The 26,356-nt window shown below is 39.9% G+C and overlaps 2 protein-coding genes across 2 annotated transcripts; one reads left to right on the forward strand and one right to left on the reverse strand.

Moving 5' to 3' along the window:
* The first annotated feature begins 6,984 nt into the window (after positions 1 to 6,984).
* LOC145776718 (uncharacterized) lies at positions 6,985 to 10,626 on the forward strand. Its single transcript, XM_082587946.1, has 3 exons — positions 6,985 to 8,599; positions 8,815 to 10,097; positions 10,210 to 10,626. Exons 1-3 carry the CDS (start codon positions 6,985 to 6,987, stop codon positions 10,624 to 10,626), a joined length of 3,315 nt encoding a protein of 1,104 aa, XP_082444072.1.
* Positions 10,627 to 13,217: 2,591 nt separating this feature from the next.
* Positions 13,218 to 25,665, reverse strand: LOC145776719 (dehydrogenase/reductase SDR family member 1-like). The gene is made up of 9 exons (XM_082587947.1): positions 25,582 to 25,665; positions 24,997 to 25,164; positions 24,292 to 24,441; positions 23,921 to 24,003; positions 23,681 to 23,813; positions 21,832 to 21,975; positions 19,246 to 19,318; positions 18,856 to 18,936; positions 13,218 to 15,351 (listed from the first exon to the last, which is right to left on the reverse strand). Exons 1-9 carry the CDS (start codon positions 25,663 to 25,665, stop codon positions 15,164 to 15,166), a joined length of 1,104 nt encoding a protein of 367 aa, XP_082444073.1. The 3' UTR covers positions 13,218 to 15,163.
* Between the last annotated feature and the right edge of the window lie 691 nt (positions 25,666 to 26,356).

Genomic DNA, 26,356 nt, shown 5'->3' on the forward strand with positions numbered 1-26,356 from the left:
ACCGGGATACTTTGTTCTAGATCAATATGGTCCTGGGCTGTAGCCTACTGTAGGCTACGTATTATAGGCCAAGTAGTTTGCAAAGGTGGGCGAAGTTACTTTCAAAAATAAGTGAGTTACGGTTACAGTTACTTGGCCAAAATAGTACCGTACGGTAACTGAATTACCGCTACAGTTACCGATTTTAAAAAGTAACTAGTTACAGTTACTGTTGTAGTATTTGCAATAATATGCTGGAAGCACTGCTTGTTGCAATCAGCGCGAGGAATGTCCAATTCTCCAGAAGCTACATTCTTGCGCTGACTGCAACGTGTTTATGTTAAGTTTAATCAGTTCGACTTAAGCACTGGTAGAGAGCACACGTGTAGTTCTTTTCCCTCAGTTTTCACAAATAAAAGGTATCAAACATGGCGCTGCGAACAGGATAAAGATCCTTTTAAAAAATAAAGTGAAATGGCTTACACGTTTAGAAAAAGCGACCTCCCTAGGCTAGACCTGGAAGTTGACAGAGGCGCTTCTTTCAACGCTTGGGAAGAAGAATGGAACGCTTATGTAGCAGTGTCTGGGTTAGCCGCCAAACATAATCTTACAGTTTACAATGTACTAAGACTTTCGTTCTCAAGAGAAACCGCCAACGTCGTTAGTAACTTGGGTTTGAGAGAAGACGAAGAGAAAAACCCTAGACGTATCATAGAAGCACTGAAAGCTTATGTGAAGGGGTCTATAAACGAAACTGTGGAGCGCAGAAATTTAAAAAAACGCCTGCAGGGACCGCAAGAGTCTTTCGATGACTATTTAGTATCGTTACGTGACTTAGTCAAAACCTGTAATTAGCCTACTGCAATGAACAATGCGCAAACAAAGCCTTGAGGGATCAAATCGTGGAATGAATTCACGCTGAAGAGACCGTCGAAGAGTTATTGAGAGAAAAGCCTTTAACACTGGACAGATGCGTAGTAATTTGTCGAGCTCGCGAATCTGCCCGTCGGCAAAGAGCAGATCTTACAGTAGATCGAGTAAACCACGCTTCGGCCTACAAGCGGAACAAAAGAAATCTTACTCAGACGGCTAAAGGGACAACGGCGAGTAAAGAAAGCTTAACTTGTAGCATGTGTGGCCACCCGTGGCATAAAACTTTAAAAGACTGTCCAGCTCGCAATAAAACCTGCTTTAAGCGCGGCAAACTTAACCATTTCTCGGCTCAATGTAAGAACCACATGGCAAGATCTGGTAATAAATTGCAGTTACTAAGCACTGATAAGGCAGATAAAGCTCTAAAATTGATGACGTTTCAAGAAACGACGCGTTCACTACGTGGAATTGGTAGCGCACCACGAGTAAATTTGGAAGTTAGGTCACCTTGGATCGGCGAAAATCACCGTGCTGCCGAACTCAGGAGCGGATATCTCAGCTGCCGATGAAACGACCTTACGTTTGCTCGGAGAAGACGCACGGAACATGAGCCGTACCACGGCACCAAGAACTATATACACAGTCGATGGATCACCACTGAAGGAGATTGAACAGCTCAAGGTACAGCTGACGCTGGGTGAGGTAACTACTGAAGACATTTTACACATTTTTCCTTCTATTCCAGGCGGCATGTTAATCTCGTGGAGAACAGCTAAAACTTTACGAATTCTCCCATCGTTTTATCCTAAGCAGATTAATAATGTATCACGGGAAGCAACGACGAGCACTACACTGGAAGACTTGGTCGAAGAATTTCCAACCGTCTTCGATGGAAAGATCCTGGTAATGAAAGGGGAAGAATTTCGCATCAACTTATTGGATCAAGCGCAACCATTTTGTGTGAGTACCCCTAGGGTGGTGCCTTATGCTTATAGAGATAAATTAAAAGAAGAGTTAGAGCTTTTGGAATCTCAAGGCATTATAAAGGCCGTGACGGAACCTACAGAATGGTGTGCACCTATCGTGGTCGCACCAAAAAAGAATTCGGATAATATTAGATTGTGCGTTGATTTCTCCAAGTTAAATAAATTTGTGCGACGTGAACGTTATACATCTTCCTCACCAGCTGAAGCTGTAGCCGACATTAATGCAGAACAAGCACGTTTTTTCACAATATTTGATGCTCTAAAGGGTTACTACCAGTGTCCTTTAGAAAACAATAGCCAACTGCTAACGACCTTCATCACTCCATTTGGCCGGTACAAATTTCTACGTGCCCCATTTGGTATTTGCTCAATCTCTGAACATTAGAATCGAAGAATGGATGAAGCTTTCTCTGGATTAGACAACTGTCGAAAGGTAGTAGATGACGTTATTACATTTGACTCTAACGTAACCGATCACATCAATAGAGTAAGAAAATTTCTTCAAAGATGTGCAGAACGAGGGATCTCTCTTCATCAGGGTAAGTTCAAATTTTGTCAACAACGCATTAAGTTTGCTGGATTCGAACTATCCCAGGAAGGTTATAAAATTGATAGCTCCTTGTGTAATGCACTTAGTTACTTCCCAATACCTGCTAACGTCACTGACTTACGTTCGTTTTTTGGTCTCGCTAACCAGTTGTCTAGCAACAGCAAAACTGTAAGCAAGTACTTATTGCCTTTAAGACCTCTGCTTAGCAGTAAAAACAAATTTATCTGGACTCTGGAATTTACTGAAAGTTTTAAACAAGCGAGAAAAGCGTTGTCTGAAACCCCACTTCTTGCTTTTTACGACGTTAACAAACCAACGCGATTACAGACTGACAGCTCGAACAGTGGTCTAGGCTTTTTACTTCAACAATGCAGTGACAGCACCTGGCGTACGGTTCAAGCCGGATCGCGCTTTCTGACGGATACAGAAACTAGGTATGCCACAGTCGAAAAAGAAATGCTGGGTGTCACCTGGGCGATAAAAAAATGCCACAAATTTCTTGCAGGCCTGCCTCATTTTGACGTCATAACTGATCATAACCCTTTAATTTCGATTTTAAACCACAAGCGTTTAGATGAAATCGAGAATCCACGGTTACAGCGCATGAGGATGAAGGTCATGGAATACAACTTCACTGCTCACTGGCAAAAAGGTGCATCGAATCAAGCCGCTGACGCCCTGTCTCGAAGCCCCGTGTCGGACCCTACACCAGATGATGAAATAGCAGAAAACGGTATCCAATCTATGCACAGGTTTGCAGAACTCAACGGTTGCGTAGATTTAAATTTAAGGCTTGTCAATCTCAAGGAAGTGGCATCAGGCGATCAATGTTATCGCCAACTAAAGCAGATCATCGTTGATGGATTCCCCAATTATAAATCTCAATTGTCTAATACGTTAAAACCCTTTTGGAAGATACGACATGAATTATCAGTTGACAATGACTTTGTTGTGAATGGTGGTCGATTATTCATTCCGAAAAAACTTAGAAGTGAGATACTTGCTGATTTACACGAATCTCACCAAGGCGTTACCCGTACCTGGGAACGCGCTCGTTTGGCCGTTTATTGGCCCGGCATAGACCATGACATTGAAACCGTAATTTTATCGTGTCAAAAATGTCAAGATGACCTCCCCTCGTTGTGCAAAGAGATAATGGTGTTGAGAAATCAACCCATTCGCCCTTTTCAGGAACTAGCGATTGACTTAGCTGAATTTAATGGACAACGCTATCTAATTATGGTAGATTGTTTTACAGACTGGCCGTCAATTTATTTCATGAGGCATAACACTACGTCTATTGTGATCATCAAAGCTTTACGTGACTATTTTACTCGCACTGCAATACCAGATGTTATTTGGTCTGACCGGACCCCAATTCAAGTCTGAGAAATTCACCAAATTTCTTCATGAATGGGGAGTGCGGCATCGTACTTCTACTCCAACCTATCCGCAATCTAATGGGAAAGTTGAAGCAACCGTAAAGAGCATGAAAAAAGTTAATTCGTCGTTCATGGATGCATCGCTACCTCGACGAAGATCAACTAGCAAAAGCTTTGATGCTGTATCGAAATACGACATGCAGGAAGGACGGATTGTCACCTGCTCAGAAACTGCACGGACGACCGACTCAAGACACCCTTCCAGTACACCATCGGGCCGTCTCTCATAAATGGAAGAGCGAGATGCAACAAGCTGAAACGAGAAAAGAGATGTCCGTTGAAGACACCAAAGCCTACTACGACAATCGTGCTCATCGTCTTCCTGAATTCCCAATCGGAACTCACGTCACAGTACAAAATGCGAACACCGGACTGTGGGACATTTATGGGAAGATAGTCGCTGTGGACGACTACCGGAAATACACTGTTAAAACTGCTAGCGGCCGATTGTTAATTAGAAACCGCAGATTCATTCGAAGGAGAGTATCTGCGTCTATCCCCTGGCCCATCGAGCCGCCGGACAATGTCAGACCTTCCGCTAGTGTCAACGTGGACTTGCCTGCTCGACCGCGCAGACAGGTTAAGAGACCGAATCGACTTATTGAAGATCCGAGTTGGCCTTAACCTGCCTGGTAGAATGTATTAATTTTGGTGTTGTATTTTGTAGTGTCATTGAACTTAACTTTTGTGTTGTAGTATTTGCAATAATATGCTGGAAGCACTGCTTGTTGCAATCAGCGCGAGGAATGTCCGATTCTCCAGAAGCTACATTCTTGCACTGACTGCAACGTGTTTATGTTAGGTTTAATCAGTTCGACTTAAGCACTGGTAGAGAGCACACGTGTAGTTCTTTTCCCTCAGTTTTCACAAATAAAAGGTAGGCTATCAAACAGTTACTATAGTTACTTTCAGTTAGGCCTACTCACAAATCTGAACATAAAATTCTGCACCTGGCCAGTTCTGCATGCAAGTCCAGTTTAACCGCAATGTTTTAGCCTTTTTATAGTAAAGGTAAAGCGGCGGTCGATTACTCAAGTGGCAAGAATACGGTGCGATACTGATGAGCCCAGCCTCATGGGCGAAACACGTGTCTATCGCTGTCTATTCGATGCTACAATCGGCTGCCAAAATAACTTAAACGTTTAATTGGAGGTCTCAATGGCTGGCGTGGAAGCTACACCGTTCTGGTTAGCGAAGCGTCACTGCAGCTCGCTGTGCTAGTGAGTAATCAGCCTTGTGCTGATAGCCGGGAAGAACGCCTTTCTTCACCTTTTTATAGTGTTAGAGCCATCCATGCTAACATAACAGCACAAGTACAAAACCAACAATGTTTCATTCAAAAAAACTTAGCCTACTCAGCAGCCTTTTTGTTTATTTCCTTTGAGAAATACGAGCATTTCAAAGTGCTGGTCACTTGGGCCTGCCCTTTTGGGCTTTAAAATGTCCTTGCCCAATCGTCGTCGTCGTCGTGTGAGCCTCTGGGGGCCGAGGGTCTATCTTTTTACCAACCCAGATTCACGATGTTCCCGGACTACACTGGAAGGCTACTAGAGAGCAGCCAGTCTTTGGTTTCATCATCCATGACACACAGACCTTCCTCCGTTAGGTAGCTTGAAGATGGTAGCCTACTGGTCACAGCGGTAAACCATAATCTCTTCGTGGGAAAATTGTAACATAAAGTTCCCGGATCCGTTTGTCTGCATGTAGTGACCGAAAAGGAAACACTCCTTGAAACGTCTATTCAATAAGTGTATTCCTGTAAAATTAGCCCGCGGCTATCGAAATCGAGATGCAAAGCCGTACACCTCTAAAACTGTCACTACGATACAGATTACTTGGATAAAAGACGGAGAATTTGTCCAGCTAGCAAGCACCAAATAAACCAGTTAAATGTGCGACCGACTTCCAAAAAACAACTTCGAGAATGAATCAGAAAAATTTGTGATAACTCAAAGGCACGCCAGCAGTTAGCGCGACGCAACATTTCATGTTTAAACAGGTTTCAACTGAAACAGGTTTGACACAGTCTTACGAACGATGGTGCAATTTTGGCTCATGTTTTAGGAATTTCCATGACGTAATATTCAGTAGACTTGAACGGTTTTTATATGACGTTTGATTAGGTGAACAATTGTCTGGAACACCTACAGTCATTGACGATGTGGTCTGTTCCTTGGCACCACATTCACAGGAGGAGGAAGATGCCATTCCCCAATGGTGCATGGTTGAGCAGAAAGCCCAACGGCCGACGCCAGTACGAAGACAGATGAGGCGCACCCATGCCTGTCTTGGTAGTGTCAGGCCGATAGGGCGTGTGTCGGCGTCGGAGATGAACGAGTAAAATCTGATGATGAACAAGTGCTGCAATGAAAGCAATATTTCCACTGCAGCACTTGACGGAATGGGAGTGTTATGTATTAAAAACAGTTTTCGATCGGTCCGCTTGTGAATCTGGATCCGCTTAACTTGGGCTCAGGGTCCGCGTCCAAATACTCCTGTACGGTAACAGATTCAACGCGCATTACTTTCTTTTCTTGGTTTTTGCGTAAAGTGGTGCAAAAAGTCCTCTGTGGCTCTACCACCGTCAACTTCAGTGTCGCTGCTACTCTCCTCTTCAGCAGAGCCTTTTGCTTCTTCAATTGCTTGAAGCGTGTTTTGTTTTATTTGTGTCTTCAATTCAGCAATGTCGCTTAATTGTCAGCCATTAAACACAGGTAGCCAGAGATGGGCAAGATCACCAGTATTGGTGATCTTGAAGATCAAGATCAAGATCACCAAGAATAGGTGATCTTGAAGATCAAGAATTATCAAACTATGTGATCTTGAAGATCAAGATCAAAGTCGTGATCTTGAAGATCAAGATCACTTTTGTAGTATACCTAAAGTGATTGTACGGCATGCAACGTGATCGTGCCTGTAGCTGCTAGCCGTTTTTTGCATTGTTACAGCAAACTGTAGGCTACGTGTTTCACAGTAGCTTTGTAGTCAACCTACCGTCAGGTTGTTTGTTTTGTTAGTTTATGTATCTTTGTTAAAAGGAGGTTAATTCAAATTTTGTTTTCTAGACTTTCGTTATAAGTTAGTTTAAGCTTTAATAAAGCAAATACAATGTAAAGAATAGTTTCATTTCAATTAAACTAACTTATAACTTGCTATGGCAACTAGCACTCTGAAAGACATATTGAAGCCGGCAAGGTTTGATGCAGAGCCCAACGCGCAAAATGCAACAAAGGTCTGGAAGCATTGGTTGAAAATCTTCAATCTATTCTTACAAAAATGCCACATTGCAGAAGAGGACAAGCTCAGCGTGTTGTTTGCCAATATTAGCCCAGACGTCTATGAAATGGTAGAAGACTCTCCTAGCTACGAAGCAGCAATCTCGAAACTAAATGGAGTGTACATAAAGACCCCAAATTCGATATTTGCAAGACATCTGTTAGCTACAAGGAGACAACAGCCAGCGGAGTCTCTCCATGATTTTAAGAAAGCATTACATTCGCTTAGTAAAGACTGCGAACTAAGGGATGTCACTGCCGAGAGGTACCGTGAGGAACTCATTCGAGATGCTTTTATAAATGGGTTGGTTGCAAACCATATCCGCCAGCAATTATTGGAAAGCACGGAACTGACTCTTGAGGCTGCCTTTAATATCGCAAACTCTTTAAGCACGGCACAGGAAAACTCTGCAGCCTATACACCAAGAGTGGATGACCTCGCTGTACTAACTCCCGTCCATGATGAACCTAACCCAGACAGCGCTTTGGGAAATTGGAACATGTCTGCAGCCATATCAAAATCTAAGTCTTGCTACTTCTGTGGTCAAAAATATCACGATCGACGGCGATGTCCAGCTAAGCACGCTCAGTGCTTCACATGTGGGAAACTAGGCCATTTCGCTAAGGTGTGCCGTTCTAAAGTGCCTTCCTCCAAGAGTTCTACGCAAGAAAGTCAAATTAGTAGCTCAACATCCCTGGCTACGACGTCGTTGCAGTCTTCTGTTTCCGCGTCATGTCCTGGAAGCTTACAGAGTGCATGTTTGCCTATCACACTAAATGGAAAATGCCTCACCGCTCTAATGGACACCGGCAGCTCCGAAAGTTACATCGACTCAACAGTGTGCAAGAACTTACAGTTAAGCGTTTATCCTTCATCCCAGCAAGTTCAAATGGCTGCTTCCAATGTAAAAATGAAGTCTACCGGATTTTGTTTGGCTAACTTGAAAATAAAGCAAACCAAGTATGACATGACTAGACTAAATATCCTTGAAAATCTCTGTAGTGACGTCATTCTTGGATTAGACTTCCAAAGTCAACACAACCAGTTAATTTTCGAGTTCCAAGGAGTATCGCCGGACCTTGTTGTTTCAAACAAGTTAAGTTGTGCCGTAACTGCAGCGGAGACCAGCAAAGCATCCTTATTTTCAAACTTGTCGCCAAACGTCAAGCCCATTGCTACAAAATCCCGACGCTTCAGTCAAGAAGACAAAGCCTTCATAAACAAAAACGTCGAACAACTTCTTAAAGATGGGATCATTCAACCGAGCCAATCCCCTTGGCGAGCTCAGCTAGTTGTAGTTAAAGACGATACTAACCGTCATAAAAAACGACTGTGCATAGACTATTCCCAAACGATTAACATTTTCACGGAACTTGACGCATATCCATTACCGCGCATAGATGATATGATAAATGAACTTGCGAGATACAAGGTGTTCTCGACGTTTGATTTACGCAGCGCTTACCATCAAATAAAAATAATCGAGTCCGAAAGTAAATATACTGCGTTTGAAGCCTGTGGCAAACTTTATGAATTTACCCGCATTCTCTTTGGAGTAAAAAATGGCGTTGCTGCATTTCAACGAAAGATATCAGAATTGAATTTATCAAAGAAGAGCAGTTAAAGGACGTATTACCATATTTGGATAATGTTACCGTGGCGGGACGTGATCAAGAACAGCACGATAAAAATGTGTAAGCTTTTCTAGAGGCGATCCAAAAACGAAATTTTACTCTAAATGAGACCAAAACTATTTCCTCTGTATCGAGTATTCAGATTCTTGGATACGTGGTAGGAAACGATGTCATAAAACCAGACCCTGAGCGCATGCGTCCCTTACAAGATTTTCCGCCGCCAAATAGCGCTGCTTCACTAAAACGCGTGCTTGGGATGTTTGCGTATTATGCGAAGTGGATACACTGTTTTGCGGACAAAATTCGGCCTCTTGCCCACACAAAGCAATTTCTCATTTCAAATGAAGCTATGAAAGCGTTTTTGCAGCTGAAACTGGAACTGGAAAATACAGGTCTGACATCAATAGACGAACGTCTACCTTTTGTCGTTGAGTGTGACGATTCTAATATTGCTTTGTCTGCTACACTAAATCAAGGTGGCCGCCTTGTTGCCTTCATGTCGCGGACCTTACAAGGAAGTGAGCTAAACTATCCCGCATACGAGAAAGAAGCTACAGCCGTAATTGAGGCCGTGAGGAAGTGGTCGCATTTGTTGGCCAGAAAAACGTTCACACTGATTACTGACCAAAGGTCTGTTGCCTTTATGCTGGACAGCCGTCGCCGTTCCAAAATAAAAGCTAATAAAATTCAGCAATGGCGGGTGGAAATGGGTTCTTTTTCTTACGAAACCAAATATCGCCCAGGCCAGAGAAATGTTGGCCCGGACACTTTCACCAGAGCATTTTGCTCATCATTGTCTTGTTCAAGCACACTTCAAGACATACACGACAGCCTTTGCCACCCAGGAGTGACTAGGATGCTACACTTCGTTCGATCCAAAAATTTGCCCTTCTCGACAAACGACGTAAAGAAAATGGTCTCAGCATGCAAAATATGTGCAGAAGTCAAACCGCATTTTTTTCGCCAAAATCGTGGAACGTTAATCAAGGCAACCCAGCCAATGGAACGACTAAGTATAGACTTCAAAGGCCCGGTACTGTCAGCAACGAATAATAAGTACCTGTTGGTAGTGATAGACGAATATTCACGCTTCCCTTTTGCCTTCCCCTGTAAGGACATGACAACAACTTCTGTGATACGAGCGCTTGATAGTTTATTTTCATTGTGTGGAACACCAGGATTCATTCACTCCGACAATGGATCGGCATTTACCTCGACGCAGTTCAAACAGTATCTGACACAACGCCGAATTGCATCGAGTAAATCAAGCATCTACAATCCGTCTGGAAATGGGCAAGTTGAACGAACTGTAGGCACAGTGTGGAAAACCGTCCAATTAGCTCTAAAAACTGGTCAAGTTCCGTTATTGCGCTGGGAAACTGTATTAGACAACGCCCTGCATTCTATTCGATCGCTTATTTGCACATCCACAAATGCTATTCCACATGAACGTTTTTTTTAATTTTCAGCGACGGTCATGCACTGGAGAATCGCTTCCCTCGTGGATGACTGTTCCTGGAAAAGTATATCTCAAACGTTTTGTTTGCACTGATAAGAGCGCTCCATTGGTGGACGAAGTCGAATTGCTTGGTGTTAATCCAACTTATGCGAATGTACGTTATTCCAATGGTCGGAAAGCGACTGTTTCACTTCGCGATATCGCTCCATGCCCAAGCACTCCTGATCCTCCAGCTGACCATCATTCAAATAATGAAATTGAAATCTCGGAAGTAGATGCATCAATTGTGAATCCAATTGAAATAAATGATCCGCCCCTTGTATCGCCCGGCCGTCATGATGATGAAGACGATGTTGAAAAATGTTATCCGAGAAGGTCATCTCGTTGCAACAAAGGGGTGCCTCCTCTACGATACGGAGATGTTTAACAATCATTGTCAATACATTGTTCTTGTATTTTGCCGATATTTTGTATTTTAATCGAACCTTATTGTTTGGAATATTGATCACATTAACCTTAAAATTGTAAACTACCAGTTACTCTTCGGTAGGCTGTATGTGTTTGTGTTTTCTATGTGTTTGTGTTTTCTTTTAGGAGGGGTGAATGTAGTATACCTAAAGTGATTGTACGGCATGCAACGTGATCGTGCCTGTAGCTGCTAGCCGTTTGTTGCATTGTTACAACAAACTGTACGTGTTTCACAGTAGCTTTGTAGTCAACCTACCGTCAGGTTGTTTGTTTTGTTAGTTTATGTATCTTTGTTAAAAGGAGGTTAATTCATATTTTGTTTTCTAGACTTTCGTTATAAGTTAGTTTAAGCTTTAATAAAGCAAATACAATGTAAAGAATAGTTTCATTTCAACTTTCAAGATCAGTTCTTGTGTAGCCTACTTAAAAAAAAAATTAAATTTTTGATCAATGATGTTGCAAAAAAATTACTATAAGCAACCTGGGTAAAGGTATATAGTTGGTATTGCTAACTTTTACTTTTAACTACTCGATCACTGGCCTAAGAATTGTAATAAATTAGTGACTGTTGCTATTAGGCCTATCAATTGCTGACGTAATTTGTGTAGAATCGCAACGTTACACCCAAGGCCGAGGTTAATTACAGTAGGCCTAGTACAGAAAAAGACGCAAAATTTGCAATTAGTTTTATACTTTTTATTTATAATAGAGAAATAAAACATAGTAACTTTAGCGGGTTTAACTTTATTTCACATAAAATATAACATTAAACCCGCTAAAGTTACTATGTTTTATTTCTCTATGGTTCAACAAGGCAAACTCTCTACCAAAGCTTTATTTTATTATTTATAATAACTAAATAAAAATAAACTTTGAACTGCATCAATTTTTACCAAATTTTTGTCTGGTTCATGTGGGAGTTTTTATTCGTGTTACTAAGTAGTTTTAACTTTCACTGTAGTCTGTAGCCTATTATGTCAATGTTTATTGCACCATTTACCCATCTGGCAACCTTGATACTGTTGTCTGCTATCAAAACAGTTCAGAGAAGGGTTGCCATATTGGCGTTTTTCCTGCCAAATTCCACAAATTTGGCGTTTTTTGAAAGCGTTTGGCAGGAGAAAATTACGTTTGGCAGTCTGGCATTTTTTTGGCAGTTTGTACTTTAGTGTTTTTTTTGGCATCTTTTGGCGTTTTTTTGTAATTATTACCGGAAAAACTCACCACTAAAGTTTTTCAAATACTTTTATTAATGAAAGTCCATCAAAAAAGTTTAATTTATGGTCTGGAAACTCTGAATTCCTAATTTATTCAAATGGAAGCTCCAGAGGCCACTGGCGGCTGGCCAGTCACCAACCAAGTCCAAAGTTGGAGTTGGCCTGGACAGCTGGAGGGATGCGTTTTGACATTTATTTTCTTGCCAATGGACTAGTAAGTGTTAACAGGTTATGGTTAATAATGCGATGGTTAATAATGCGATGTCGCACCGTTTGAGTTGAAAGCATAGCGTAAGCCAGAGACCTTGTAGAAATTTGAACCGGAACGTATTTGGCATACCGGCGTCAATGCAGATGCCATGCGTTTCTGCTAATAACTGTAGCCTCTTGACATATAAAGTTATCAGGTGTAGTGTAGATGTATTTCCTTTATGCCATTAACATTGTGAAAATCCTTAAACCTTAAAAGTTTTTGTGATATTTACCAATGGTGTTTCTTGACATTGTCCTCTTTTCACCTGTTGAAGTTTAACACTGAGTTTTTCTTGTTTTTCAGACTTTGGCTAGATTGGTTATAAAGCATGCATTAAATGGATGGCCTACTGTAAAAAGTAGGCTACCGTAGATATGTGGGACAGAATGTTTGTGTCGCCAAGCAAGGAAAACAAACCTGAACTAACATACCACCACCAGTGATTCTGATAATGAGGAATGCTATTGCATGCAGGTTAAACTTATAAAACCTGCTAGAAAAGCAGCCCTTCTCTATCACCTTCTTCTAATGCGCTTCGTTGATACTTGATAGCTTCAACTATTTGGCTGCCCCCTACAACCTTTGAAAATTTGTTTTAATTTACTAGCTTGATACATAGCCTACAGTTTGTGTTTCATTATTCATACTAAGTGGTCTATCAAGTTAAATTAAGACAATATACCATCAGAGCTATATTTAGCACCATCTATTATGGTGTATGGCCTTGCTGGTTAACAGGACAAGCCGCACTAACAGTTTGGCAGTTTTTTTTGGCAGTTTTTTTGAAACCCTGAAAAATTTGGCAGTTTTTTGGCGGTTTTTACGAAACATTTGGCAGGCAAAGCTATTTTGGATCTGGCAACCCTGGTTCAGAGGTTTGCGGTCAGACAAACCGCTCCATATTCAGACCTTAAACAAGTCTTGGTCTGGTTGATTTGCTGCAATAAACCACTTTACATGACCAAGGTCGATTTACATTTTACATGACCAATTTTTAACACCGCAATTCTAGACTTTTGAAACATCTAAATTGAGTCAAGGAAAGCAAACATTTCTTCAAAATTCACACATGGAAATTGTGAACAAAATTAAATCATTTTTTATTATACGTCAACATAAAGTACACCACGGAAGTTGACTTCTTTTCACCAGATCAGGTGGAGACTTTAAATCGCCTTTTGTTGGACACATATCATATTAACAGTGGCTTAATGTTAATAGTTGCCACTAACTACTTTGTACAGTACGAGTTCTAAAAAAATGCCTCTATCTAGTAAGTAAACTTCAATTTTAAAGTGATCTTGATCTTATTGTTCTTCAAGATCAAGATCACACAAAAAAAGTGATCTTAGATCAAGATCACCAAAAATAAAATGATCTTGGAAATCAAGATCACGCCCATCTCTGCAGGTAGCCTAAGTCTAAATTGTGGGTAGAATGCAGTCGGAAGCTGAAAGTCGCTGTCCTCGAGCTAATGACCAAGTCTGGTTTGTTCTGTATTGCTTCCACAAGAACGTCCACCAACGGCAAGCAAACAGTAATTATGCTGTTGCTGGTTTTGATGTCAGACAATCTTTTTAGAGGCATTGCAAGCGTTACACTAAATGCAATAAATTTCAACTTCTTGAAGGTAACTATAGGCTAACTAACTGACTCAGGCTCGTAGCCAGCCGGGGGCCAGGGGGGCCTCGCCCCCCCGGAAAAAAAATTACCCCCCCTGGCAAAATCCCAACATTCTCGAGCAATAGCTACAATTATAATGATTTAATTTTTTCGGCCCCTCTTTAAAAAAAGTTGGCCCCCCTTGCTCTGCGGTATGGCTACCGCCCTGAACTGACTATAAGCATCAAGAATTCGCTGTGTGTTTCTTAATGCTGATACAGTCAGTTAGTTAGTTACCTTCAAGAAGTTGAAATTTATTGCATTTTTATAAATATTTTCAGATTCCTGATGAGGGCTTAAGTTAAACCGAAAACGTTTGACTGTTAAACTATTTTATATAGCCTATGTAAAATATATTGTTATAATGCTCAACCCTGTTGTATTGTTGTGTTTTGCCTGTCTTTGGTGCATATTGATTAATCCTCAAAAAAGAGACAAACTGTAAATATGAAGCCAAACGTCTTAAAAAATCGCCAGATTTCTGGATTTTAGCGAAAAATTCGCCAATGTGGCAACCTTTCTCCGTAAGGCCACAAAACAAGTAGCACTGCGCATGCGCAGTGCTGCGCCGATACAGCTGCGAGAAAAATGCATTATTGCGCAAAGCGCATGCGCAATAATTTTGCAAAAGCGCATGCGCAATAATTTTGCAAAAGCGCATGCGCATTGCATTTGCGCAATAATGCATTATTTGCGCAAAGCCCATGCGCAGTGCTGCGCCGATACAGCTTCGAGAAAAATGCATTATTGCGCAAAGCGCAGCAAACACGCACAAAGCAAGACACAAACACGTGCAGAGAAATGGATAGCAATTAAAAACTGAAATTTCAATCCAAAAGTAACTGTAACTGTTGAAAAAGTGCTAAAATAAGAACTAGTTAGGCTACTGCGATTCGTTACTTTTGGAAAATAGTAACCAAGTTACCATTACAGTTACTCAAAAAGTAACTAGTTACTTTTGTAACTAGTATAGGCTTTCTACAGTAGTAGGCTAACTCAGGGCCGGATTTAGCTGATGGGGGGCCCAGGGCACTTTTAAATCGGGGGGCCCCCCGTGCAAAAATTTTTTTCAAGCCTACGGCGCAAAAACCCACCTTTACGTCTACAGTAGCTTAAATCCACTACTGCACAGCACTTTTCAGAAACTTCAAAGGCTGAAAGAAAGAAAAAATAACACAAAATCACATTTTTTCCACGTAGGGGGGCCCTTTAAACGTCGGGGGCCCGGGGCACCTGCCCCCTCTGCCCCCCCCTAAATCCGGGCCTGGGCTAACTAAAATGCTTCCCTACTTATTGCACATGATTCGAAAAAAAAAAAAGCTTTTCAGAAAGATTGTCGACATTTTTCTGAACACAGATGTAAACTAAGTAGAAACTTTGTTGTTCGCGTATTTTGATGGTTGCTTGGTGTCTTCGGCGAAGGATGATGTCAGAATAGATTTAAACATTCCCTTTGGCATTTGTAACCAGTTAGGAAGCCGGCGACTGAGACCAACATTTCCAGAAGCACCAGCCAGAAACTTAAAGCTGCGTAGGCTGGGTGGAGATCGACCTGAAAGGTAAAAACTACACTTACCGGTACGGATTGGGGTAGCCTATATAGGCCTACATTTCAGGCAGTAGCGTATTTAGGGGGGAGGATAAAGGGCGATGGCCTCCCCCTAATGATCAAGTAATGAAATAGTTTTTACCCAAGTAGAAAAAATTTGAACCAATTTATAGCCATTTTCACTAAATTTGAGCTTTCTGTGTAGGCCTACTACCGTTGAAGTTACCCCGTGTGTAGCCTACTATCCCCAGACCCAGGCGCGAATCTAAGAGTTTTTTTCGGGGGGGGCCAGAAAATTTGAAAATCAATTAAAAAGAAAGAAAAAGCTAAACAGGTATGAACAATGATACTACGACATATACGATATGCTAGAAAATAGACATTAAAACAACCATTTTCATCAATTGTGATGCCAAGGGACTAATATCAGCTGTTTAGAAGCATATCAAACCATTTGATGCGGAAACATACAATTTTTCACAAAATTTCGGGGGGGCCCGGGCCCCCTGGGCCCCCCCCATAAATCCGCGCCTGCCCAGACCCCATTAACCTCCAGCCACCGAGTCAGCCGCTACACGGCTGAGTGACACAATGTCTTGTCCCCCACCCCCCCTAACAAACTTTCTAAATACGCCACTGATTTCAGGGGTCGAAATACTTTTTTATCGTGGCCAAAGTCATAACTCATCCGAAAGCTATTAAAAATCAAATATTTAGCAGCCTACAATAGCCAGCTTGTTTCTCAGGTTTTGGTAACAAAAGTTGCGTTATACAGAGGACTGTGAAGTCGGGAGAAAAATATACGACTCCGACACCTCGATTGATAACTGATCGACTCCGACTCCCGTGTCAACTTTAGTGTTGTCCGGTGTTTGAGGGTGGCCGGATTTTTGTTCCTTTTCTCTTTTTAAAATTTAATTCCACTTAAACCATAAACAGACAAAACCCAGCAACAACAGGCTACATTTAACATTATAAAAATAAAACAATAAGCTAACGTTTTCGGCTAGTTATACAGCCCTTTTCAAGCCCATAATAAAAATATTTTTAAAAGAAATAGGCCTACTACAGAATAATACACTATCACAACAAAAATATGGACAAATCTAAACATTTGAGAAACTTGCTTAACTAGCTCACACAAAATGATAACTAAAAATTACGCAGCACAACGGGTCAAGTGTTTGAGATGTAAAATTAATTAATTGTTCAGAAAAGGACTCAAGCAGATTACGTAAGAGTCCCGAGTCCCTGCTTGAGTCCTTTTTTGAACAATTCTTTAATTTTACCTCTCAAACACTTGACCCGTTGTGCTGCGTAATTTTACGTACGCACGTACGCGTTAGAGCGCAGTACGGAGAACAAAACACAATATTTTGAAAAAAGGTTGTAAACAAAAATTTTAATGTTCATCGCTTTGTATCCAAGTCGAAGTCGACCCTTCTTTTAAAGGTTCCGACTGATCCAGACACGCCAAAATCTCTCCGACTCCTCAGCCCTGGTTATAGGCAACAGCAATTTCAGACCAAAAATGAAAAGCAATAAAGCTCATGTCCGCACCCTCTTCAGCTCTAGGCCCCGATTTGGTTATGTAGATAAAATAGTAGCTCACAAAACCCACAATTTTTGTCGAGGCTGATTGGTAGTTTGATTTCCTGGTCTGATATTCTAGGAAATTGGAACCAGTTTCTTTGTTTTGTTAATTATTGACATAAGTAAAGTTGCTAAGATTCATTTGTGGCAAACCAGAAAGTTTATTGTTATCTGAGTAAAGTCTTTCAACTAGCCTATGCATCCAGTAAGCAGTTTCTTCCAGCTGATTTGGTCAGTTTCATTTGCGGACCACTGCATGGAAGCAATAGGATATAATTTTTCAAAAGGAATCAAAACTTCTACACAAATTTTATGTTCTTTGTGACATTTTTCCTTTTTTCTAAAACGTTTGATGAAAATTAAGCTAAAGAAACTTTTAGATAATGTAATCTAGTCCTAACCAACAATAACATCCAAAAAATAACAAAAAGTTATGTCGATAGGGCAAGGACAGGTTAGTTGATACAACAGGTTAGTTGATACACCCCCCAAAACAAAAACAAATAAACAATATTTTTGGGAAATACTGCCACCAGCTGGTCAAGTGTTATGATAATTATATCAGATAAAGATTTGGCAGCAAAAGTTAGAAATTTAGAGTTTTTTGTAATTTTTATCAGAATTTCATTACAATGAATTAGAGAAAGTTGAGTTAAGGTAGAATATTTACTTATAGGTAAGATTTAGTATTTTGAGGCAAGGTAACAATGTGCAAGTGAAAAAGTTTTCCAACTCTTGTGTTGGCACAATGACGTCCAGTCGTCCATGTTTTTCAAAATTTTAAGAAAACGTTAGTTGATACATTAATCTATGCCATGGGTTAGTTGAGACACTGTATCAACTAACCTGCATGACCAAAATTATCAAGGTTTTATGGCAATTTTTATGCAATATCTATATCAATCCCCTCTAACCTTAAGATAGGCCTAGATTGTATTGGGAAAAGTCAATGATGTGATAGTTAGTGGCAGTGTTCCCTCAAGATTTTGACAAGTCTGCTAGTGCCCCAAAATTTAATTGCTGTGGGAAAAATAGTAAACTTAAAAGTATTAGCATGTGCCCAAAAAGGTTGCATTATGTTTTACAGATAATAATTCAACATCTTGTATAAATTAATTCAATAAATGGTTTGTGTATCAGACATAACTGGTATGCCACAGTTTTATAAAATGCCATACCCCAATGCTTTAGGAGGGTCTTCCAGAAGGAGCAACTATTTGAATTAGTGGGATTTGGCCTACTAATCTGACAATATAATTGTTTACAAAAAGGGCATTCGTTTGTGTGATGTGTTTTCTTGTGGACGATAATACTCACTGCCAGGGTTTTTTTTAAGGTTTGGTTTGGGTGACCGCTAAGTAGTTTTAAGAGACCGCAAGTGTTTCATTTAAATACCAAAAAATAGCCATATTTGCTTAAGACATAGCGAGAAACAACCATTACTTTTCTACTGTAGTTGCAAGTCCAAATTTTGGGAAACCGCTGGAGAAATTTAACACCTTAAAAAAAACACTGCTCACTGCTTTGCTCATGAACATTTATTTTCTGATTTTTCTGCTTGAATACAGCCATGCATCAACTAACCTGCTGAACTGCAAAGTGTGTACCAACTAACCTTAAGATTGTATCAACTAACCTTTTCAAAAGGTTAGTTGATACATTATAGAATGTTGTATTCCAAGGTGCATAAACTGATTGCTATTTAAATGCAAGGAGCCAAACTTGGCGATAAAGTAACCTTATAAATGAGCTTTCATATGCACCTAACGTTGCGTCGCTACACCTAGCGTTTCGTGAAAAAACGCATTTTATGTAAAATTTGTATCAACTAACCTGCCTTTGCCCAAAGGTGTAGCAAATTTGAAAACATACAAAAAAGTCAGATCAAAAGCAAACATATTTTTTTAGTTTTACCATTAACATCTTTGAAGTTATATTTGCTAGCAAGTTCCGTGCTCAGCAAAACTTTTCCAGTATACTTCATCACTTTGGGATCTAAAAAGAACAAGATTTGCTGCACAACTTCAATACAAGAACGCTATCTTGGCTCCAAGAAATAGGCTAATTACAGGCTGCCGGGTGTAAAGTAGCCTACCGTAACACACTTTAAATATTACTTTTTACACAAGCCTACTGCTCCACAGACTGGTTTTTGAAATGGCTTTGGCCCACATGTTTGTCGTATTTCCCCAGGCTTTTATCTCCATTTCTAGAGGATGCCTTGAGTTGAGTGAACACCATGTTTTTGGGCTTTTTAAACAAACGTCACATCATCTCTGTTAGGGCCTACACAATGCAATGCACCTGCTAGTAAGTAAGATACACAGATCCCTGGAAATTCAGAGGTTTCTCCGTTCTTCACAATGTGGTCAAACACCTGCAATGAGTAAGTTTCGTAGAATGTTATGGTATAAGAAATCAACAAGGGCTGGTTTATTGGATGGGTTTGCTCAAGCATCTCAAGCCCGTGAATATGCACCAAGATTGAAAGTATTTTTATTCCATTTGCATATGTTTTCGAAGGATGTTGATTGAACCCATACCATCAGATTGTCAGTCAGACGCTTGTCTTCTGCTGACTCACCACGTAGGCTACGTTGGACCGTTGTCTGACCTGCAGGAAATTTGAACCCAGTCGACTCAAAACTTAAAACTATATAGCCTACCGGTTGCAATAATTACAAAGATGCTTCAAGATTAATTAAGAGGCTCTGGTTCGATTCTTGGGGTGTGCGCTTGAGCCACGAATATTTGAAGAATGGGATACGAAGGCTTTTATTACGTCTAACAACAGAAGGGCTTCTGTTTATCGTAAATAATCTCAGTCGTAAAACGACAATTGTTTTGTTTTTCATATATTTATCCTGCATTGCGGGAAAGCGGACTTGAGCGCTATGCATCGGTGTACGCCTTCCGACGTACACCTGACCCACGCTGCAGCCGACGGCAATGTCTGTTTCCGGTTGTCTACTCTACTTATGACTTAAATTTGGTACTACCCATTACTCGAAATCGATTGGCTTCAACTTCTGTCAATTGGCTTTGACAGTAATTTAGTAAAGCTTGTTGTGATAACCTGCTTTAGCCTACTCTAATAGTATCAAGTCTGGATATTCACTGCATGCTCATAGTTATTTATTAATTCAACTACCCGTATACTTGCTTTACACCTAGCCTACTGCAAAGATTTTGTTAAGAAAAACAGCTTTCTGGTAACCTTTCAACTGTCTCTCCAATGAAGTATTCTTTAAATATGCTCTATGTAACATTTGTTAACTGTCTTTTGTAGTTGACTGTATCAGCTGCACTACAAAACTTTCTACAGTACAATTTTAAAAAAAACCGCATGTTTAACACGGTACCAATTACTGCTTTTCTAGTGTCGTGAAAATAAGGCAATAGCTGTGAGCCTTCGTATACCTTCTTCAGATATCGCTGGCTTGAGCAACGCATTCTAAGGTCTGCTCTTCATTCAGCGGCACCTAATGGATGGTATAATTCCCTAGCAACAACGCTTTAAAAATCGGAAACTTCACTCTGACAATCTCGGTATGCGGCCCTGCGTCAAAAGCCTCTACAAGTAGACTAGCTTATGCGAAAGTACCAGGAATAACCTGTCAAATCTTTGTCAGTGTGATGATAAAGATTCAAAACCAAACCAAACGTAGGCCTACGCTATATCAACATTTTCTTGTAGCCTACATTGTACAATCGATAGGCAAGCCAAACAATAAGTTTCTACAGGGTTACTAATCTGACAGAAAGCTCTCGCATCCGAACAGTAATCCACACCCGGGCGTTAAATGGACCACCGGAGCATTTAGATCTTGTCAGCATGCCGGCTTGTCTTGTTCGACAAGCACGGGACTAGGTATTTATGTTACTTCTTGCTCTTGTCTTTCAGGTAGTAATGACGCTAACACGTTAGATTCATTGCAACTGGTAGGCTACAGTGTTTTAAGTTTTGATTGACTGGATTCAAATATCCTGCAGGTCAGACAACAGTGCAACGTAGCCTATGCAGTGAGTCAGCAAATGACAAGCATCTGACTGACAATCTGATGGTTATGAGTTCAACACCCGTCGAGAGCACGCGGCTGTGACTCAATAAGACACCTGATGGCATATGTCACAAGAGATAAATTGGCTCGATGCCTACTGTATAATTTTTCTGGTATTTTCTGAGTTGAATCGACTACTATTCTCAGTGCCGTAGATAATGTGGGCTCGGTACAAGGAGAAACCCAAATCTCCAAACAAGGCACACGTCTGAAAATGCAAGACCTTGCCTCAGGAGTTGTAAACGTAGTAAGTTTATCAAGGAACGAGGTAGCTTGCACCAAATAGAAGTTGTCTAAGAAAAGGATGCAGAATGGATGCATGCGCATTTTATCACAATTGGACTCCAACGAATACAGAGTGTTTTCTTCAAGTTTCTGAGCTCGGTTCCAGAATACTCTCAGGGTCAGGGCTCCCATAATAACGCTACTGAATGTTCTACTATATTTTAACACAGATTGAGTAGCATGTTGCCACTATCACATTAGACGCAAAATTAATGATCACTGTTACCGTATTGATTTAGGCTATAGCCTTCGTTTGCTCGAAGGTCGTACATATTACTTATTGACTAGTAATAAAATAAACAAAGTTGTGTTGGGAGACGTGAAATAGCGAAGTGGCCGGACCTTTGGAACTCGTTAACTTTTATAACCGGGCCTGTGTACAAATAAACAAGGAGCCTTAAGCTGGTTATTATAGCCTACTGGTTATTAGGATATGATATCTTTTGATTTTCAATGTCTGGCGAGATTGCAATAAAGTAAATAAACCGAGGTTAGCCACCCTAGTGATATAAGTCAATAAGCTGGCAGTGCTATCAACGCATACTTGATAATTATCCTCTTTGACAGCAGTCATCCGATCCACTTCATCAACGAGTTTCTCTGTTTGATTAGCTGATGGCCACAGAGAAACAGATGTAATGTTGTATTTTTTCAGTTCGACTGCGCAGTCCTTTGCAATTCGATCCACCTGTCATGATTTCAACAATTTTTCATTACTCACACAGACTGCAATACTACCAAGGAAAGAGAAAAACACCCGAACTTATGAGCTTTGTCAATTCTGTCTTCGTCATGCAGATACACTAATATGCATTCAGCTGTTAAAATAGCGGACAAATATTATTTCATCTAATTGCTGTGGTCTGAACCTGATAACGAAATCGGAGTAGGCCTAATGTGAAAAGTTTTTAAACGAATTACATTTTAAGATTTTGTCTACCAACTATTGCAATTCAGCGCTTTTATGAATTAATGTAACGTATTTCGACGTTGAAGTAATGTCAAAAAGGTTAAATTTGCGAGCGAGCCGGAACTTGGATAAATAGGCTAAGTCGCTGCTGCTTATGCATCGTAGCCTTCTGCAATAAATCAAGGTAAAAGCTTGAATCCCAAAAAAGCTGAATCTAAATATTGCCAATTGCATGTACCACAAATCACAATGTTCATGTAGTCACCCACAACAGTAGGCTACTGTTATGTTGCACAAAAGCAAGGAACAATGTGGCAAAAAACGTGAAAAGCAATGATGCAAAAATTGCATGTCACTCTTCAAATCTCCATTGAAACATATGCACGAAGTGAAATTTCTTACAGCCATAGCACTTCAGTACACAAAGAAAAATAGGTGCCGTAGGTAAACCTTGACCCCAAGTAAATTATTTGAAAACAATAAACATGTAAAATATTAATTCCCAACAGCCACGGCACTTCAGTACACAAAAAATGCCTTTAAGGTAAAACATTAACCTTGAGTTAATTACCGGTATTTAAAACAAACAAGCAAAATTAAGTTTTACAAAGAAATATGACAATGAACGCGTAAAACATTGTTTCAAAATCAGCGTAAACCAATTATGTACCATAGTTTATAATTCTTGGTTGAAATATGAGTGAATTAAACCTCCGAACAGCCACAGCACTTCATCAGTAGGATACATAAAGAAAAGTAGGCCTATAGGCAGTAGGCACCGTAGGTCTAGTAATACGAATTGTTTTTCTCAATCGTGTCTTAAGTTTAAAAAAGCTTGTTTTTGAGTGCAAAAAAAAAAGGAAAAACAAACTAAAAACTGCTTTTATTTGTTCTGTAAACAATATTAGAAACAGTTAAACGCTGAAACAGAGTTTTGTGCTTTTCAACATTTACAAAATAACGAGACATCTGTGAACCTGTATCAGTTGACTCAATCGCAGTCTCTCTAGTTGGTTTCAAAAAGCATTCACCTATATAGCGTATGGTTCACAGATTTAACTTAAAACTAATCTGATTCAACCTAATCAACTGCGATAATTTTAACGTTTTGCTTTTATGTTCACTTTTAGAGTTCTTATAATAGGCTAATAACAGTAAGGCTTTTTTGCTTGAAAAATCTATGAAATGATTGCAAATAACATAACATAAACTTAAAGTGCAAATAACACAACTAAAAAAATAAGTTTTTTAAATTTTCAACAAGATCAAACTTTCACCTTAATTACTTGCTACAAACAAGTATCAAACTATCACCAGAAGATGGTGAAGACTGAGTCTCACTCAATTTATCACAAACAAGCGTCGTTTGAGATTGTACATTAGAAATACTAACCTACCTTCACGGTGTTTTGCAACAATTTTCTCGCTGCATAGCTACAAATTAAAACTATACTTTGACTCTATACAAAATAGATCCAAATACCGCAGCTTTTCCAATTCCATAAACAGGGCTTTGGAGGTATGTGAGACCTCCCATTGAACCAATCTGAACAATGAGACCACTTCCATGTGGTACCATTAAGCGCGATGCAAACGTAGAACAAATGTAGTGATTTCTGTCAATAAAAAAAAATAAAATTACAATTATTCATTCAGCCACACCAACAGTTTGCGGCTGGTGTCTTCAATCACAAATATGATGTGAATTTTTTTCAATATTTACCTCAATCCAACATCATTGACTGTATTCCATGTTTCAAATGGATCCTGGTCCCAAAAGGGAAGCTTGGCATTATCAATGAGATACTAAAATCACAAATGTGATTTAAATGGCAATGTCACAAAAACTGTTTTAACATCTTAAAATTAAAGTCGTCATACAGTGCGTTAGTGCGTTGCACGAAAGAAAATTTTAGGGGCTGCAAAAGCAACAATTGGAAAGGCAAACGTCATTTAACGTGAATTGAAACGATATTAAAGCGTTGTAATAGTATTAAAACATTTTCTTGGAAGAGACAAGATATCGTTTTGGGTGGGCAATTGCTCCCCGCGGCTATGTCCCTGCAGTGCATTCAACTAAACACTGCTGTGTACCTGTATTCCAGAGTATGCGTTGTTGACAAGTAGATCTAGTCGACCATTATTTTCGGACGAAATCCTTTCAAAGAGTTTGGTAACCTCTTCATCTTTGCTGTGGTCACATTGAACTGGAATTATAATCCCAGCTGCATTTCGTGTTTGAGCCTAAAATGCATAAAAGCTGCAAATTACAAAAAGTGTAAACCTGTGCATATTAATTGAACATATGAAAATAATAGTAATTACCTTTTCACAAAAACTGAACTTTTCACAATTCTAAAATGGTTGACATAACTGGACTTCTTCTACATATAGTTATTGCTCTGTGTGACTAATGTTTAGCTGGGACAGAGTGGTAAAGGTTTTGGCTGTTTTAGATTGTAGATTACAGAAAAGATATAAGAATACCTACAATCAAACCTGGCTGTCATATAGCCAAAACTAGCAACTTCACTGCAGATTTAAAAGTCAACTAAACAGACCCACTTAAAGTGGAAGTTTGAATTCCAAGAAAGCTCCGACTAAACAAACTATTGTAGCCTGGTAGGCTACTATAATCAACTTCTTTGATAAATAAAATAAAAACACTTAGAAACAGTATCTCATCTACTACTTTTTTAAGAGTGTCTAGATGACGAGATATGTTAAAAAACTAGATATGTTAACACGTATATATGCTATCACAACACAACATGCAAGTATCTAACTTAGAAACATTACCTCATCTGCAACTTTTTTAAGAGTGTCTAGATGACGACCAGTAATATAACAGCGAGCAGAGTTCAAAGCCAGTTGAAGAGCAATACCTCTGCCTATACCACATGATGCCCCAGTAACGAGACATATCTTTGAACTTAAATTTGGTTTAATTTTAGGCATATTTCCGACCTATAATACATAGTATGTATTGAATATACACGGGTATAAAGCAGGTTGCTTGTCTGTTTTAAGCTGCCATAATCCTCAAGACGTATTCTCACGCCACGACGTTGCGAGAAGCTTAAAATCTACAAAACCCAAATAAAAACATTCAGGTTGCATATTATAAAATGCTACAGCAGACCTTGCGTAATTTGTTACTTCAATGGGATTACAAAAAGTGATATATTATTAAGCGAATCAACCAGTTATGCAAACAAAACCTTAGGGCTTTGTTTGCTTTGTGTTTCAAGATTGTTTTAGCTTTACGTCAACAGAATGGTTTTGAAACGGGTTAAGAATCAGATTTTTTTTTTCATTTTAACAGCACGCGATCTACAAGTAAATTGTCCACATAAATGAAGACGTTGAAGATGGTGCTGTTACTTGCATACCAGCACAATACAACATTGTTAATGAAGTTAGCTGCCACCATGGGCGCTGATCGCTCTCTAAAATTGGTGGGGACATTTACTAGGAAAGGTAGGAAGGGGCGACGAGCGAAGCGAGCTAGAAAGATCGGGGGTCTGTTCTGACAAACAAACTAATACAGTAGTTACAAGTCTGATGCGATGTGGATATATTTTAATTGTCAGTGTCAGCATTGGACAGCAGACGTCCCAACACTCGGCAACGAGTCTCCGGCGAATTAAAAACGAAGTCTTTGGAGAGGTCATGAAGGTTGATCGAATTCAAAACCTTGTGCCATTGCATGATTTAGTCGTTTCTGTGTCATGGTAGATCGTAACCAAGTTTTGACACGTCGCAAAGTTGAAAATGACCATTCAGCTGAACACGAGCTGGCTGGTGAAACGAGCAAAAGTCGCACAAAAAGTTCCACTTTCGGAAACATTTGCCGACCAGCGGATGGCATCTTCTTGAATAGCCTATCATTCAAAAATCTTCCACCCACTTTCCATTGTACTGCTTTCGAAAGAAGCATAACTTAGTTCTTGTGCAAGGGATTCTGTGTCAGAGAACTCAGAATAATTGTCTACCACAAGTGATTGTATCTTTCCACTAAAGAGTGATTCTTGTAGAATTTTGTAGTGCTCTAGAACGGTCGACTTGAAATAGTCAGTAAGATTTTGCTAGGCGCTGTCAATGACTGCAAAATACTCTGACCGATATTTCGTCTCTGGTGTTTGAAAGTTGAGGAGGC

The sequence above is a fragment of the Aplidium turbinatum genome, chromosome 9, assembly GCF_918807975.1.
Source record: "Aplidium turbinatum chromosome 9, kaAplTurb1.1, whole genome shotgun sequence".
NCBI lineage: Eukaryota > Metazoa > Chordata > Ascidiacea > Aplousobranchia > Polyclinidae > Aplidium > Aplidium turbinatum.